The 13103-nt window shown below is 44.9% G+C and overlaps 1 protein-coding gene across 10 annotated transcripts in view; it reads right to left on the minus strand.

Moving 5' to 3' along the window:
* CAMTA1 (calmodulin binding transcription activator 1) overlaps positions 1-11890 on the minus strand; it is a 225748-nt gene extending 213858 nt beyond the window's left edge. For 9 of the 10 annotated variants that reach the window (XM_019622430.1, XM_019622432.1, XM_031556623.1 and 6 more), the window contains exons 1-2: positions 10669-11862; positions 10386-10479 (exon numbers count right to left, since the gene is read on the minus strand). In XM_019622430.1, coding sequence (XP_019477975.1) covers positions 10386-10452 — 67 coding nt within the window. In that variant the 5' untranslated portion in view covers positions 10453-10479; positions 10669-11862. The other variant, XM_019622429.2, reaches the window with a different exon arrangement.
* Between the last annotated feature and the right edge of the window lie 1213 nt (positions 11891-13103).

A 13103-nucleotide genomic window follows, 5' to 3' on the forward strand; every position in this document is an offset into this window, starting at 1 on the left:
GTGGGCCGCTGCGCGGTCAGCAATTAACCAACATTAAGAGACCGCCCTGATATTATACGAAAAGCTGAAAAGTTTACGAAGGAAGCAAATGAAACCCGACGCGTGCGAGGCCTTCAGGAACCGGGGGCTTCTCAGGTGTACGGGACTTTGGGGGATGTAAGAGGAGCGGAGCGGGCGGCAATGAGCCGCGGAGGGAAGGTGAGGCACAGCTCCCACCGCCTGCCCTCCTCGCCCCAGCACAGCGCTGCTCCACCTCCAGCTTGCTGCCATCGAACGAAAAGGTAGCAGCCCGTTCTGCAGCTCCCACAGAGCTCCGTGCGGCTCCCCGAGGAGCGCTGCTGCCTCCGAGCACTCGGAACAAAGCCGCGGTCCAGCAGCGGTCCTGAGCTCGCTGCAAGTTAAACCTCACTTCAGGAAATAATGGCCAGGAGATCAATGCTGTCTGCCTTCCTAGAATTGGATGTCAAGGAGCTTTTGCTGTAAAGAGTCTCCCAAGAAACAAAGCAAATCGTTCTGTCCTTTTAAAAATGGAAAGTGCCTTGGAAGAGTGATGTATTATTTGCCTGGCTGAGTTCCGTCTCCATCTCATCAAAGCCTGACGAGCACTGCCACTTCTGCCTGCTGGAGCAGAGCTCAGTGCAACTGGACCACATCTAATGCCTGCACAATGCAAATGAAGATTGAAACGGTTGTTTCCTTTGATGTGACTGAACGCTCAAACAGGATATTTTCCTTTCGACTCTCACGAGAACGGAACTTCTTTAAAAAGACCTGTTGACTTTCTGCTTTTGTTAAGGTCTGAAGCCATCCCCGAGCCAAGGCAAAAGATGAGGATGGTAGGATGGGTCTCTTCTAAGACAGAAGAAAAGAAAATTCCTTTTTCCATTTCCAGCAACCGTTAATCTAATGTGGAGCATGAAAGGCACATTGCTACAGAGGCTTCAGGATAGCAGGGACTGCTGACACACACACATCACACAGCTGATCTAGAATAGTCTGTATGAGAAACGCACACAGACATTAACACGTCAGTGGGATCAACCATAATTGCTTTCCTTCAGATACCCTGCAGGTTGGTGTTCACAAGGGGCAAAAGCTTCTTCCACTTGGATATTCAGGCAAGATTACCTAACAAAGAAAGAGATGAGAGAAAAGCAGAGCTCATACATCTCTTAGCTGAGATCTCCCTTTGCTGCCCACAACAGCAGTGCTATTCAGACTGTTTCAGTGGCAGTGCTTGTGGCTGAAACACACCAGAACCTGGGGCAGCCCCAGAGCCTGGATAACAGCTGCTGCCACGACCAGATTCCAGTTCCTTTCTGGGAGGGCGGCACAAACAGCTCCTTCAGCCACAGCCCTCACTGCACTGTTCACTTGCAGACTCTTGAGAACAAACAACCATAAGGTGCTCCACATGGGGTTAGACCTTGAGATCACCCACAAACATTAAATGCAAGATCAGCTACACGTGGGCTCAAGAACGTCCAGGTCTTCCTTCTCTCCAAAGCTAAAGTAGATCCCTATGTGCTTCAGTGGCTCATTAGGGTAACGAGGTCCATGTGGCCTGACTGACTGACTGACAAGGTTGTTGAGGACACCACCGCCTCCCCTCAGCACTGCAAGTTGGGGGAAGAGGAACTTCCACTTAATTCAAGAACAGCTCAACTTCCAGAAAACACCACGACCTAACCTGGGGCTCTGTGAAGCATCTCTGAGAAGGCTGCCTGGCTTTCCAGCTCCTTCCTGGTCTGCAACAACAGCGGGAACTTAAGTGGATAAAGATGATGAGGTATTTTCAAGTGGTTCCAGAAATAATGCACAACTGTTATACACGGGCTAAAGAACTAGTTTCTCTTTCTTAATGTAAGCTTTTACACCAGGAGGAATAAGAACTAATCAACTGAAGTCTTTTGTGTCTGAAACTATGTGATTTTAACAGTAGCACAGAAGGGATTCCAACAACGTGATCTACATAGCATTAGATGCACTTTGAACATGGCTTCTTCACCAAACATACCAGCAGTCCCAAATATTTTCATGCAATTCCTGCACAACAAAGTAAGAAGCATCCCAATTTAAGCACTGCTGGCACCTTTAAAGATTCCCAGCTCCTTACTATTTGAAATTATGGTTTAAACACTATTGAAGCATACAGACTCTTGTACGTATGGTACAGAATAATCTGAGGGTCATCTATGGGCACAAACGTGGCTACCCCCAGCTGATAAGCAACAGGAACGCAGATGTGCCAGCAGTTTTGCAGTTTGATTCAAGAATGATTTTTAATGCAATACTCATAAAAGCTCCTACTATTCTGATCGTTTGTTTTTGTTTAAAACACCAAGAGGTAAAACACCAAGAAGTTCTTGAAAAAAAAAATGCTCATTGTCATTTCGTAACAGGTGTGGGTCTGGCTCAGTTAATTGATAATTTGGCATGCATAGTTATCTGCAGAAGTCAAACTGTAAGGAATATATTCAAATGCCCTGTTATGGATATTCAGCAAATTATACATTCACAGTTGCTATGGCAAGCATCGAAAATGAAAACAATTCAGACAGTTTTAATAACTATAATGACAGTGTTGGAACCCCATTTCTTTTGAATCGTTTGCACAGAGTTACTCCATGATTTAGAAGCAAGGAATGCAAAGTGTTCTTGCAAAAAAAAGTCCTGTAAAAATCTGTGTAGAGATGTTTTAAAACCTCCACAATGACAGAAAATAAGTGTTTTTGCCCTTTCCTCTCTCTACCTACAGAATCAAAGGCTGTTCTTTTCTAGGGGAAAAAAACCCACAAAACTCAACCAAGTCAACACGTATGCATGAATCCAATGCTACTTGACTGTATTTGTGAAGCATAATTGCCAGTTCTCAAGTTCATCAAAATGAAGTAAATATCCCCAAACAAGCATCTCTCCAGAAAGGTCTTCCCCTCTGTTTAAGACTCTGCCTTCCAAACAATTGGCCAAAAAGCACCGGATCACTCGTGCTGGACAGAACTGCGTACCACCTCAGCAGGGAGTCGGGCGATTCCCAAGTTCTGGGGTTTGCACACACTCTCCTTCCATTCCCACTGGGATTCTGAGCCCCTTTATTACCCTCAAATACAAACTATACTCAAATAATCCCTAGTAGAGGAATTTATAGAAGACTGAACTGCAGTGCAGCTCAGGAGCCTGAACCTTTCTAACAGACCTTGGACAAAAGATGTTTTTGCTGGGCAAAGCCTAGTGAAGGTTTTGCAGATATTCCAGCCAGCAGCCTCAGCTCAAGACATGGCATTCACCTGCCTAACCAAAACCAGCAGCACAAACTTCACTCCTGGCACTGAGTCTGGGGAAGAGCACGCGGCCAACGAGGCCATTTGCTAGACTGGAGCCCCACTTATCCTGCTGCAGCTTCAAACCTTCAGAAGTTACATCCACGGGTGGCAACCTGGCAGCTTTGCTGCAGCCACAACAGCAGGGCAATGCTTAGGCCTTCATTTCTTCTCCGGACCGGGGCAGACTGCCTTCACTCTGGAGCACTACAGATGCTCTAAGCACCCCGGCAGCACTAAGAAAATTACTATTTTGCTCTAATATACAGAGGAGAAAAAAACTTAAAATATGAGGTAAATTAAAGCTTCCAACTAAGGGGATTTACCAGAAAGTCACCATAAACTTCAGAGAATTTATTTTTTCAATTCTGCTGCAACTTTCTCCAGTTCTTCTGGACAAGCCATTAGACACGGCAATTCAAAAAATTAAAGAAAATGCCTATTGACCATTATATCAAATTCTAATTTTAGCCAGAAAAAAATAATTAAGCAGTGATTTACTCTGGTAGTCAACTTATATTAACATTTTTCCCCCTATTTATGTAATTCTGGCAAAATCTAATAATATATACAACGCTCATAAATGCTGGGCTAGATTTAGTGAAGACAATTTCCTACGCTATATTCAGGACATTTCTCTTTGCATTCTGTTATAATAAGACAATCAAATTATTTTGTTTAAGGAGGCAATATGACTGCCGTCCACAGGGTTTCATTTATAATTTCAGGGTAGCCTTCAATAAGGTGCATCCAGGAATAAATTTCATTTATTTTAAAGCTGTCACCCTGAAACAAGCTGCATATGCAGGCTGTTTCTGTCTGGGAACGTTTTTACCCCTGCATCCAGAACCCTGTCATCTGCAGAAATGCTCCTATTGCCTAAGCAGCAAGAACCAAGAGTAAATCCTTCAGCCAGCACAGCAGTGCTAGAGGAAAAGGGCATGCTCTGCAATTGTTACTTTCTCCTCACCGTGTTCAAGACGCTGCGATCTTCGGGTTAGTTCGGTATCTCCAGCAACAGTTGAAGCAAATACAACAGGAAAGTACGTTTAAAGCCCAAATCCCTAAAGGTATACTGCTAAATTTCTGTTCCTACCTTTATTTAAATACATTTTCCAAGATACTTAACTCCTCTGAAATTGGTCTGCTGTCTGTATTAACTGAATAAAAATGGATTTAGGAGCCAAACTTTAGTCACCAAGGTATGACAATGTCAGCCTCAGGCACTGAAAACAGAAGAATGAGTAATGGAAGGAGACAAAAAGAGCTGAAGGAAGAGAAAACTGATGACAGCAGTGGAGAGGCAGAAGATGTTGAAAGCCAGAGAAAGTCAAATTTAACTGAGTCAGCCTGCTCCCGAGGAGCTTTCGTGACAGCACCACCCGGCCTCTGCCCTGGAGTTACCAAACCAAGGCTTCAATCACACTCTGCTGGTGTTTACTCTGCACGTACAGCAATAATGCCCCAGGAATACGCTTTGTCTTCCTGTTAGACCCAAGGTGGTAAGCCAGATGGATTTGATGACCACTGTAGGGTTCTTCCAGCTGAACTTTTCTAACACAGAAATGTCATTAACAAACAAGAAAATCCTCCAGGTTTTCAGATAAGAAGCGTTATCACTGAAGTCATTCTCTCATTTCTTTAAGGGGCTCAGCCAAGGCTGGGATTCTGCCATGCCATAAATTCACAATGAGAAGGAACTTCCCTTATGATAAATGTTTATTTATGAATAGATGAACCAAATGGAAGTACAATTCCAGTATCACAAACCAGAATCAATGGAGGCCTGCTTGCAGTGGTGCTATGGCAGCACAGCTATTTGGGTACCTCCTGGAACCTCATGGCACAAAACCTCCCCTGCCATTAAGGACAGCAACAGTTTCAAGAAAACAAACAACGCCTTGAGAATTTCCTCATTAATTTTACCTACGGCACAGGGTTTTCTTCCTGGACTTGCCTAAACCTTGTCTTTATCGTTATTCACATATGGCCCATGAGAGTTCACAGAACGGGATGTATTCACAGTGTGCAGAAGTAGCTTTTACTTAGGGGGGTTAATCTGAGAGTTCTCAGCTTTCACTTCAGTTTTCTCATCTGAGGAAAACCATATTTATTTATTTTTTTTTTATCTGGAGTGGAGTAAATCCATTCCCTCACCTTCTGTAGCAGAGTGAAAATTAAGACATAAAGGAGTAAAGAAGAACCCTACTATTCAACAACAGTTTGCCACTGGCTTTGTTTGCCAAGACCACAAGACAGGCACGTCAGTTATTTATAGAATCCCACGTTATATAAAGTATTTCAGCTCAGGACAGCGTGAAGGTAAAACCAGGAATGCTGTCAGAACTGCTGGGCAAGGACGGGATATCCCTGCACATCCCTACACAGACGGCGCTTTTTATTGAACTAAGAAGTGAAAAAACCTTATGAAGTTCATGAACCTTATCAGTGCTAAGTGATATGCAGTATCTCTTTTTTTTTTTTGACAGTGTCAGTCTGTATTTAACATTTACTAAGGGACTATTTGTAAGGGAAATAACACATTGTATGCTCCAAACACACGTTAGCATAACCTGCACGACACGATGGCCACTGCCTTCTCTTTACCCTGCTTACCTCTGTGGAAAAGCCTGCCATGCACATTTCACAGCTTGCTCCAACTGACCACAACTTTCTCATTCCCACTGCAATGGCAGCACCAACACCAAGCAATTCTGCAGCACCAGCCAAGGACTGGATGCTACCAACCACCTGTAGGTACCACAGAATCAGCTTTAAGCAACTTCCACTGACTCCTCAGAAAGGGGACACACTTAAATTAACAAGTGCTCCTCAAGAAAAGGATTATGCATAAAGTTTATTCTTTTTTAATCTGGTAGTAGAACCATTAGTATTAGAATTAGCTTTTCCTCTTGGAATGACATCTTTCCACTTCCATCTCTGATTAAGCAGTACAACCTGTGCCCCAGTGTTTCACTATTCAGTGTTATGACACCTCTTCTTGCTTTAAAGAAAATGCACGAAAATAAGAAAAGATAACACTAAAACTAGAAATTAATCTGTGTGATAATAGACTGTGCAAAAATGAACTCAAAAGTGCAAAAAGAACAGATTTTAATCACATTCATTAGCATAGTATTAATGAAAACAGGTGGTCCCCTGGACCATGAGCTGAAGATCGCAGTGCAGGTCTGGCCCTGCTAGGCCTGCTTACGAATTTAAGCATAGTCCAAGGGCTGCATTGACTTGTGGTGCATTCAGCACTAATCCCTTACAGCTAGGGTCAAAAGCCGGGGGATGAAATCATACCCTTAGCCTCAAGAATCCACCACAGTCCAAACAACTGTGTTTCACACAAACAACGCAAAGGCAGAACTGCCAGCACACAGTGGCTACCTGGAAACAATCTAAGCAAAGCAGGTGAGGCAGAAGGCTGCAGGAAGCACCTGGCACAACACTGCTAAGCCACTGCAGCCCTCAGGACTGACTGAGACGGACACGTGAGCATTCTCCTTCCTTCACAGCTGCAGCTGGACAGCACGTGCTGTGCTTGAGCTCTGCCAGTTTTGAGGGCCATGCTTCGCAATGACAAACATCCCATCTCTGATCTCATGAACGCAGATAATTTTACCCCAAACCTTTGCCTTGGAGTCTGGCAGGCAGCGTATTTGACTTTTTACATGGTGTGAGCCCTAAAAGGAGTAAAAGAAAGGTTACACTGCAGTACAGAACAAAGAGCATTTAATTAATCCCAAAGTGCTCACTTCTGTGAGAAATCACAGCACGCTGGAACTCTGTCCTTACTGAACTAGATTCGTGGAGCTAAGTCGTATAAGGCTAAATCACAGTTTTTCTCCACAGACTTCTACTCAGATTCTGTTTCATTCAGGCCATATAGGTATTCCCACTAGAGGTATGTTTTTTACAGGCAATGGTGATTAAGAAATGTGAGAACCCTCTTCATCCCTCACCAGGTGCATTTGAAGAAATATGTCCTAGATCATCATTTGTACTTAAAGGTTTTTTTGCTTGTGTATTAACTCTGCAAAAGCTCTTATTTACTGATTACACACAAGTCATTAGCCACACCAACCCCATAAAGCAAGTAGTGCATGAGAGGTACACACACATCATCTATTACAGGAAATCTGAGTTATCTGTCTTAGAACAAAGAAAAATAATCCACTCTTTTTGTAACTCTATAATGTGGTGGAAAACAGCAGTAACAGAGGGGTAGCAGAGTCCCAGGCTGCAGCAAGTAAGGACAAGCCTAGGTGCAGCAGCCATGGATGCAGAAAGAAAGGGAACAAAGCTGCTTACCTTTGGAGGGCCTCAGGGACACGGGGATCTCCAGCAAGAGATGCTCTCACCTCCACTGCCAACCCTTAAAAGAGGGCTGGGAAGGGGAGGATCCTGGCTCCCCCCCTTCCAGTTACTGAAATATACTGCATGCACCTGAGCTCCCCTGGGCTGGTCCTGCCTTCCCACCAGGTGCTCCAACACTGCTTCAGGCCATGACTTACACCTTTGTTTTCTGACAGTCAGTTACCCGCTTTTATTTTAAAAGAAAAGTATCCTTAGTAAGGATGAATACGGTTGGAAGTAGACAAATTGTGTGGCAGATTATTAATACTCAGTAATTTACAAAAACAATCAAGACTTCAAAATTGAAAAGCCCATGAAACTGAATACTCAGAAAATGGAAGGATTCTATCTGCTCCTCCTCCAACCATCCTGTCTTTGACATTGAGGGTGAGATCTTCAAATGCAATGACAAAGATTTTGTCTGACAAACCACTTATGGAAGAGTGATGATAGTGAACTTTAAGATCCAAGTATGTAAGTGATTCACATTCTTGTCTTGCATGCTCACAAGTGACGAGGAGAGGTATGCAAGCCTCAACTCCTGCATGCAGTTCTTTCTCAGATAAGCACCTTCCTTCACCACCTCTGTCTATCAAACCGTGCCTCCTGGTGATCTCCCACTGCTGTCACCAGCCCCAGCAGGCAGGAGAGTAAGCAGAAGAGAAGGCATATTTCCCAGTCCTCCCCCACAACTGCAAACCTGAATGCTAACAAGATGGAGGGGAGAACAACAAACTAAAATCTATAGGCTACCCCAGTAGGCACCTGTCTGTCCTCAGGGTCATTAATGCACCACGTGCTGGAAAACAGCAGAAGTGAGGAGCTGGCAACATCCAAAGCACAACGCCTGTAGAAGTGATTATTCTGATGCCAAATCTGGTCCTATCTGAGCTTCCCAGCCACTGCTGAGTTGACAGCACATGCAGCAATGCCAGAGCTGGCAGAGATGATGCTGAACACAGCTAGTGGCTACCAGCCACCTTAAAGCAACAGCACCAAGCATTTCCTTGACCCGATGTCTAATGGCATCAGTAGTAAAAGTTGCTGTGTACGGTGCTCTTTGTCAGAAGCACAGCAAATACTGAAAAACAACTCCCCATTCCCTGCTTTCCCTTTGCCTCAGACTGCTGTGGTGCGGATCCACAGGGGCTGGAACAGAGAGCAGCCAGAAGTCAGAGCCCTGGGAAAGCAGCACAGACACAGCACATGCCAGCACTGACCACGCTCCAATTAAGCATTACAAATTAATGGTGAAGAATGTCATACCTCAAAGCACATAACAGATTTACATCAGAGTTTATACAAACAGCTGAGTAACATTCCAACAGCCTTAACACTCACACATGCCCCAAAAGGAGAAAACGATCAGATCTACCAAAATATGCAATGACAACAGCAGCAATGTACTTGTTCATATTTCAACAACGCCCGAATTCTCAACTCTGGTGTTATTAAAAACTAGGTATTGTATATATTAACCATACAATAGCTTATACAATGCAGAACCATAAAAAAGTATTTCCAATAAAATTGTTTATACAGTATTTCAAGCATAGGTTACATTTCCCAAACAGCAAAGTACTACATTTGCACTAAAGGAACTGAAGCAGCTGTTGTTCCTCCCGTGACATCATGCTGCCTAAACGTAACAAGGACTTCAGCACATCCTATAGCATCCAGAGCTGCTTACTGACAAAAAAGGGACAGCATTTCCACTAAATTGAGGCAAAAATAAGCCATAATATTGAGCCCAATTAATATTTTCATTGGCACAGTAGGAATTAACTTCTCATACAGCTATTCTGCTAGAGGTAAGGAGGAGACTCACTTTGGAGATGGAAGAGCTGGTAGGGAACACAAACTCCTACTTCCAGCTACGACCACAGCTCAAAACACAAACAGCTATTAGTGGAAAATGGTTTCTTTAAGTCATTCTTATACATTTCCTACTGCTGAAGATTTTCTTGCTCCCTGCCAGTTTCTTCCACCACTTTTGCTGCTATTGGTGGAATATAACTAAGGCCTTTCTACTCCATGGCTCTGTGCAGGTGTGATTAAATCCACTTCCCAAAGTCCCTATGTGGACTGTCATGCCTCAGAATGAAAGTGCCAATAAGCGATTCCTTGGGGGCACCTCAACAACATGAACACAAAACACAGCAAAAACAATCAGAGTAGCAGCAAGTAATTCACTCTTTGTGGAGGCAACTTGCTTGCAAGACATTTCAATCACTTTAACCATGTGTATCTGCCCAGGCTTCGGTCAGAAGTCAGAAGAGCCAATTACTGCATGCTCACCTGAGGAGAACAGCACTGGATGCAAATTAACTGGTCAAGTTAATCTTATTTCTTTTTTGTTCTCATCACAAAATACTGCAGCAAACAACCTAGGATGAGTAATTTGACAGAGTCACCTGCAGGGCAGGATGAGACAGTTGCTGGATCTGCAAGAACATACATGCAAGGGCACACGTGTGAGAGTGGTGGGAGCTCGTGGGTACAGACCAACATAGCTATGGGGAAACCTGGCACAGAAAAAGTAGGTCAAGAGTGAGGTGCCACTAAAACTTCATGCAAAACTGAAGAGGTGGGAACTCAAAACTCAGCTACAGTTTGAGGGGATGTGTCATTTGCCTCACGAGGGAAGGTAACATAAGTCCTACAGGCTCCAAAATGCACTCAATTAGCTGTTTCTTTTACCTTTTTGTTCTACCCAGCATTTCTTCAAGAGCACTGTCATCTCTGGCTTTGGCATCCTACTCATCATCTATGAATTCATGTTGCCGTTTCCTTCCTGAAAGGAAAAAGTCCCATAGTCAGTCACCTGCTACACAGAGGAAAGGACAGCTTTGACAGTATCTTTGCCACTACTGGAGTTTGAAGACCATTGCTCCTTGGGCAGACAGGACTGCAAGTTGTGTTCTCTTCTAACATCGTTTATCCTAAGTTCTCTGAGCAGCCCGTGTCGACTCTAGAAACTTACCCCAATTTTACCTGTAAGCAGCTGAAAAGCAGCCAGTACCTCAGACACGCCTGGAAAGAAGGCAGGACAATGACTCACCCAGAGTAAAGAACTCCCAGCAACAAGAGAGGTTTGTGCCAAGCAAATGGCTTTGTTTTATTTTATAGCATTCTGAAAGTGTTAATCTATAAGAAACAGAATTAACACAACACAGAAAACACACAATGTTAGGGAAGTCTCCATTTCAAATCACATGAGCCAAATTAAAAATAAAACTAGACAACTGTACAAAGAGGAGACAAAAAAATCAATTTTCTCAAAGAGATAACGTGAGGGACTCCCATAGGGGTTGGCAAATTCTGGAAGACAGAAAGAGATGATATTTTATGGGAAGAGATTCAATAACCATTCTTTTCCCATAAAGCTAGTGATGGAGGATTGTCACTGCTCCACAGACACACTGTGCACATTTCAGGACAACAGTAACAGAAAATCAATAGCATCTTTTATACGTGAAAAGACATTATCTGTATGGGCTCCTAATACTAACAAATTGGGCCATGGAAGACCTGTACTAAAATCCAGCAGTCGCCGTTAATCTGGCTGTAGGAGAGGGGCAGCACGCTGTCCTGCATCTTCAGACGTTTTGTTTTGTTTGCTTTTAAAGAAATAACTCAGTTCAAAGCTTCACCTTTCCCGAAGCCAAAGAGCCCCCAGATGACACTACATTAAAGTCTAACTAAGTTGGACCCTGGCTCTGTTGCCCCATCAGCAACATTTCCCCTCCTCATTGGCTGTACTCATTAGGAGGGAGGAACTTAATCAGGTGGCAACTTGACAGCTTTGACAAGCTCAGCTAAATTGATGGCATCTTCTGCTTTTTCCCTCCACTGATCTGAGACAGACCCCAAATTAATTCCAGCAGAAACACTGTGTGGGGGCAGACTTCCAGCAGGGATGATACGTGACTGTAGCAACCTGCCAAACAAGGCCCAGCACACAGTGGCCACTCTCACCAGACTGAGGAAGATGGGCATCGCTGAGCCCACCAGCACCTGACCCTACTTTGGGAACTCTGCACTTCAAGCTATGAACAGCGATGCTCAGTGTCATGCTATAATAGGAGAGAAAGTACTGCAATAATAGCAGGGTAGCAAAGTCTCTGGCTACAGCAAATGAGAACAAGCCCAAATGCAGTAACGAAGGAAAGGAGCTGCTTACCTTTAGAAGGCCTCAGCTATGCAAGGATCTCCAGAGAGATCCCCTCACCTCTGCTGCCAACCCTTAAATGAGGGCTGGAAGGGGAGGATCCTGGCTCCACCCTCCATCACTCAGAACATTGCATGCACCTGGGCTGGCCCTGCCTTCCCACCAGGTGCTCCATCACTGCTTCAAGCTGTGACTTTGCATTGCCACTACACTCAGTGGCATCCCTTTCTCGGTGCAGGCTCTGAACAGAGCACATGCTTTATAAGCAGAAAAGAAACAAAGACACCACAGCTTAGGGAAAAAAAAATAACAATGAGAGTTTCTTTGATTTGAATGGTCCAGACTAAAAAGAGCAGTTCTGTGTGAGGGGAAAAGGTGCCTTTAGGTTGTGATCTAAGAAGAAACCAGTGAGGCTGCTCACAGCTTTCAAAAGCAGCGCACCAAGCAGAAGCTGCAGCCACCTGAGAACGCAGGAGCTGCTAAACCCCACATCTGACTCTCGGGATCTGCAGCTCTCAGCACAAAGGCTGCACCCCAGGAGCACCACGGTGCCCAGGAAGGCATCGCCAGGACCTTGCAGAGCAGTGTGGGCAAGAGTCTCCACACCCAGAGCCAGAACTTGGCAACTCAGAAAAGCTCAATAAATACCTTTTTTTCCCCTCCCAAAGTAACCTTTGTAACCTTTTCCTACAAAAGTTATCTTTTCTCCATTGTAGTTTAACGTTTTAAAGAGAAGTCTTCAGATGCTTAGAAAGCACAGTTCATATTTAGCTCACTGAAGTCTTATTGCTCTCTTCCTATGCTTCCCTGCCAAGATGTGACACCTGTGCACCGTTCCCAGAAGTTTCCCCTGAATCATCCGTGATGCGTGCAAAGCAATGGCAGAGCTGGCAGCCGCGTGGCTCAGGAACACGTCAGGTCGGCCCAGCAAGGGCAAGGATTCCCAGTCACGCTGCCGCCGATATCCCTACCAGCCACGCCATTCAGAACAGCGCAGCACGGACCGGACCCGAACCGCCCGGGCACAGACCGGCAATTCGCGCCCCGGGAACCGGAGCGGCCTTTGCATCTTCAGTCCCTGAAACACGTGGGAAAAACGCGGCCACCAGGCGGGCTGCCGACCCGCCTCCGTGCCGAGCTTACACGGGAACGGAACGCGATTCAGCCCGGGTAGCCGAGCTGCGGGAAGGGAAAGCAGACCCGGCTTCCCGATGGAGCACGGCGGGGCCACGAGGGGCGTCCCGGAG

The sequence above is a fragment of the Meleagris gallopavo genome, chromosome 23, assembly GCF_000146605.3.
Source record: "Meleagris gallopavo isolate NT-WF06-2002-E0010 breed Aviagen turkey brand Nicholas breeding stock chromosome 23, Turkey_5.1, whole genome shotgun sequence".
Classification (NCBI taxonomy): domain Eukaryota; kingdom Metazoa; phylum Chordata; class Aves; order Galliformes; family Phasianidae; genus Meleagris; species Meleagris gallopavo.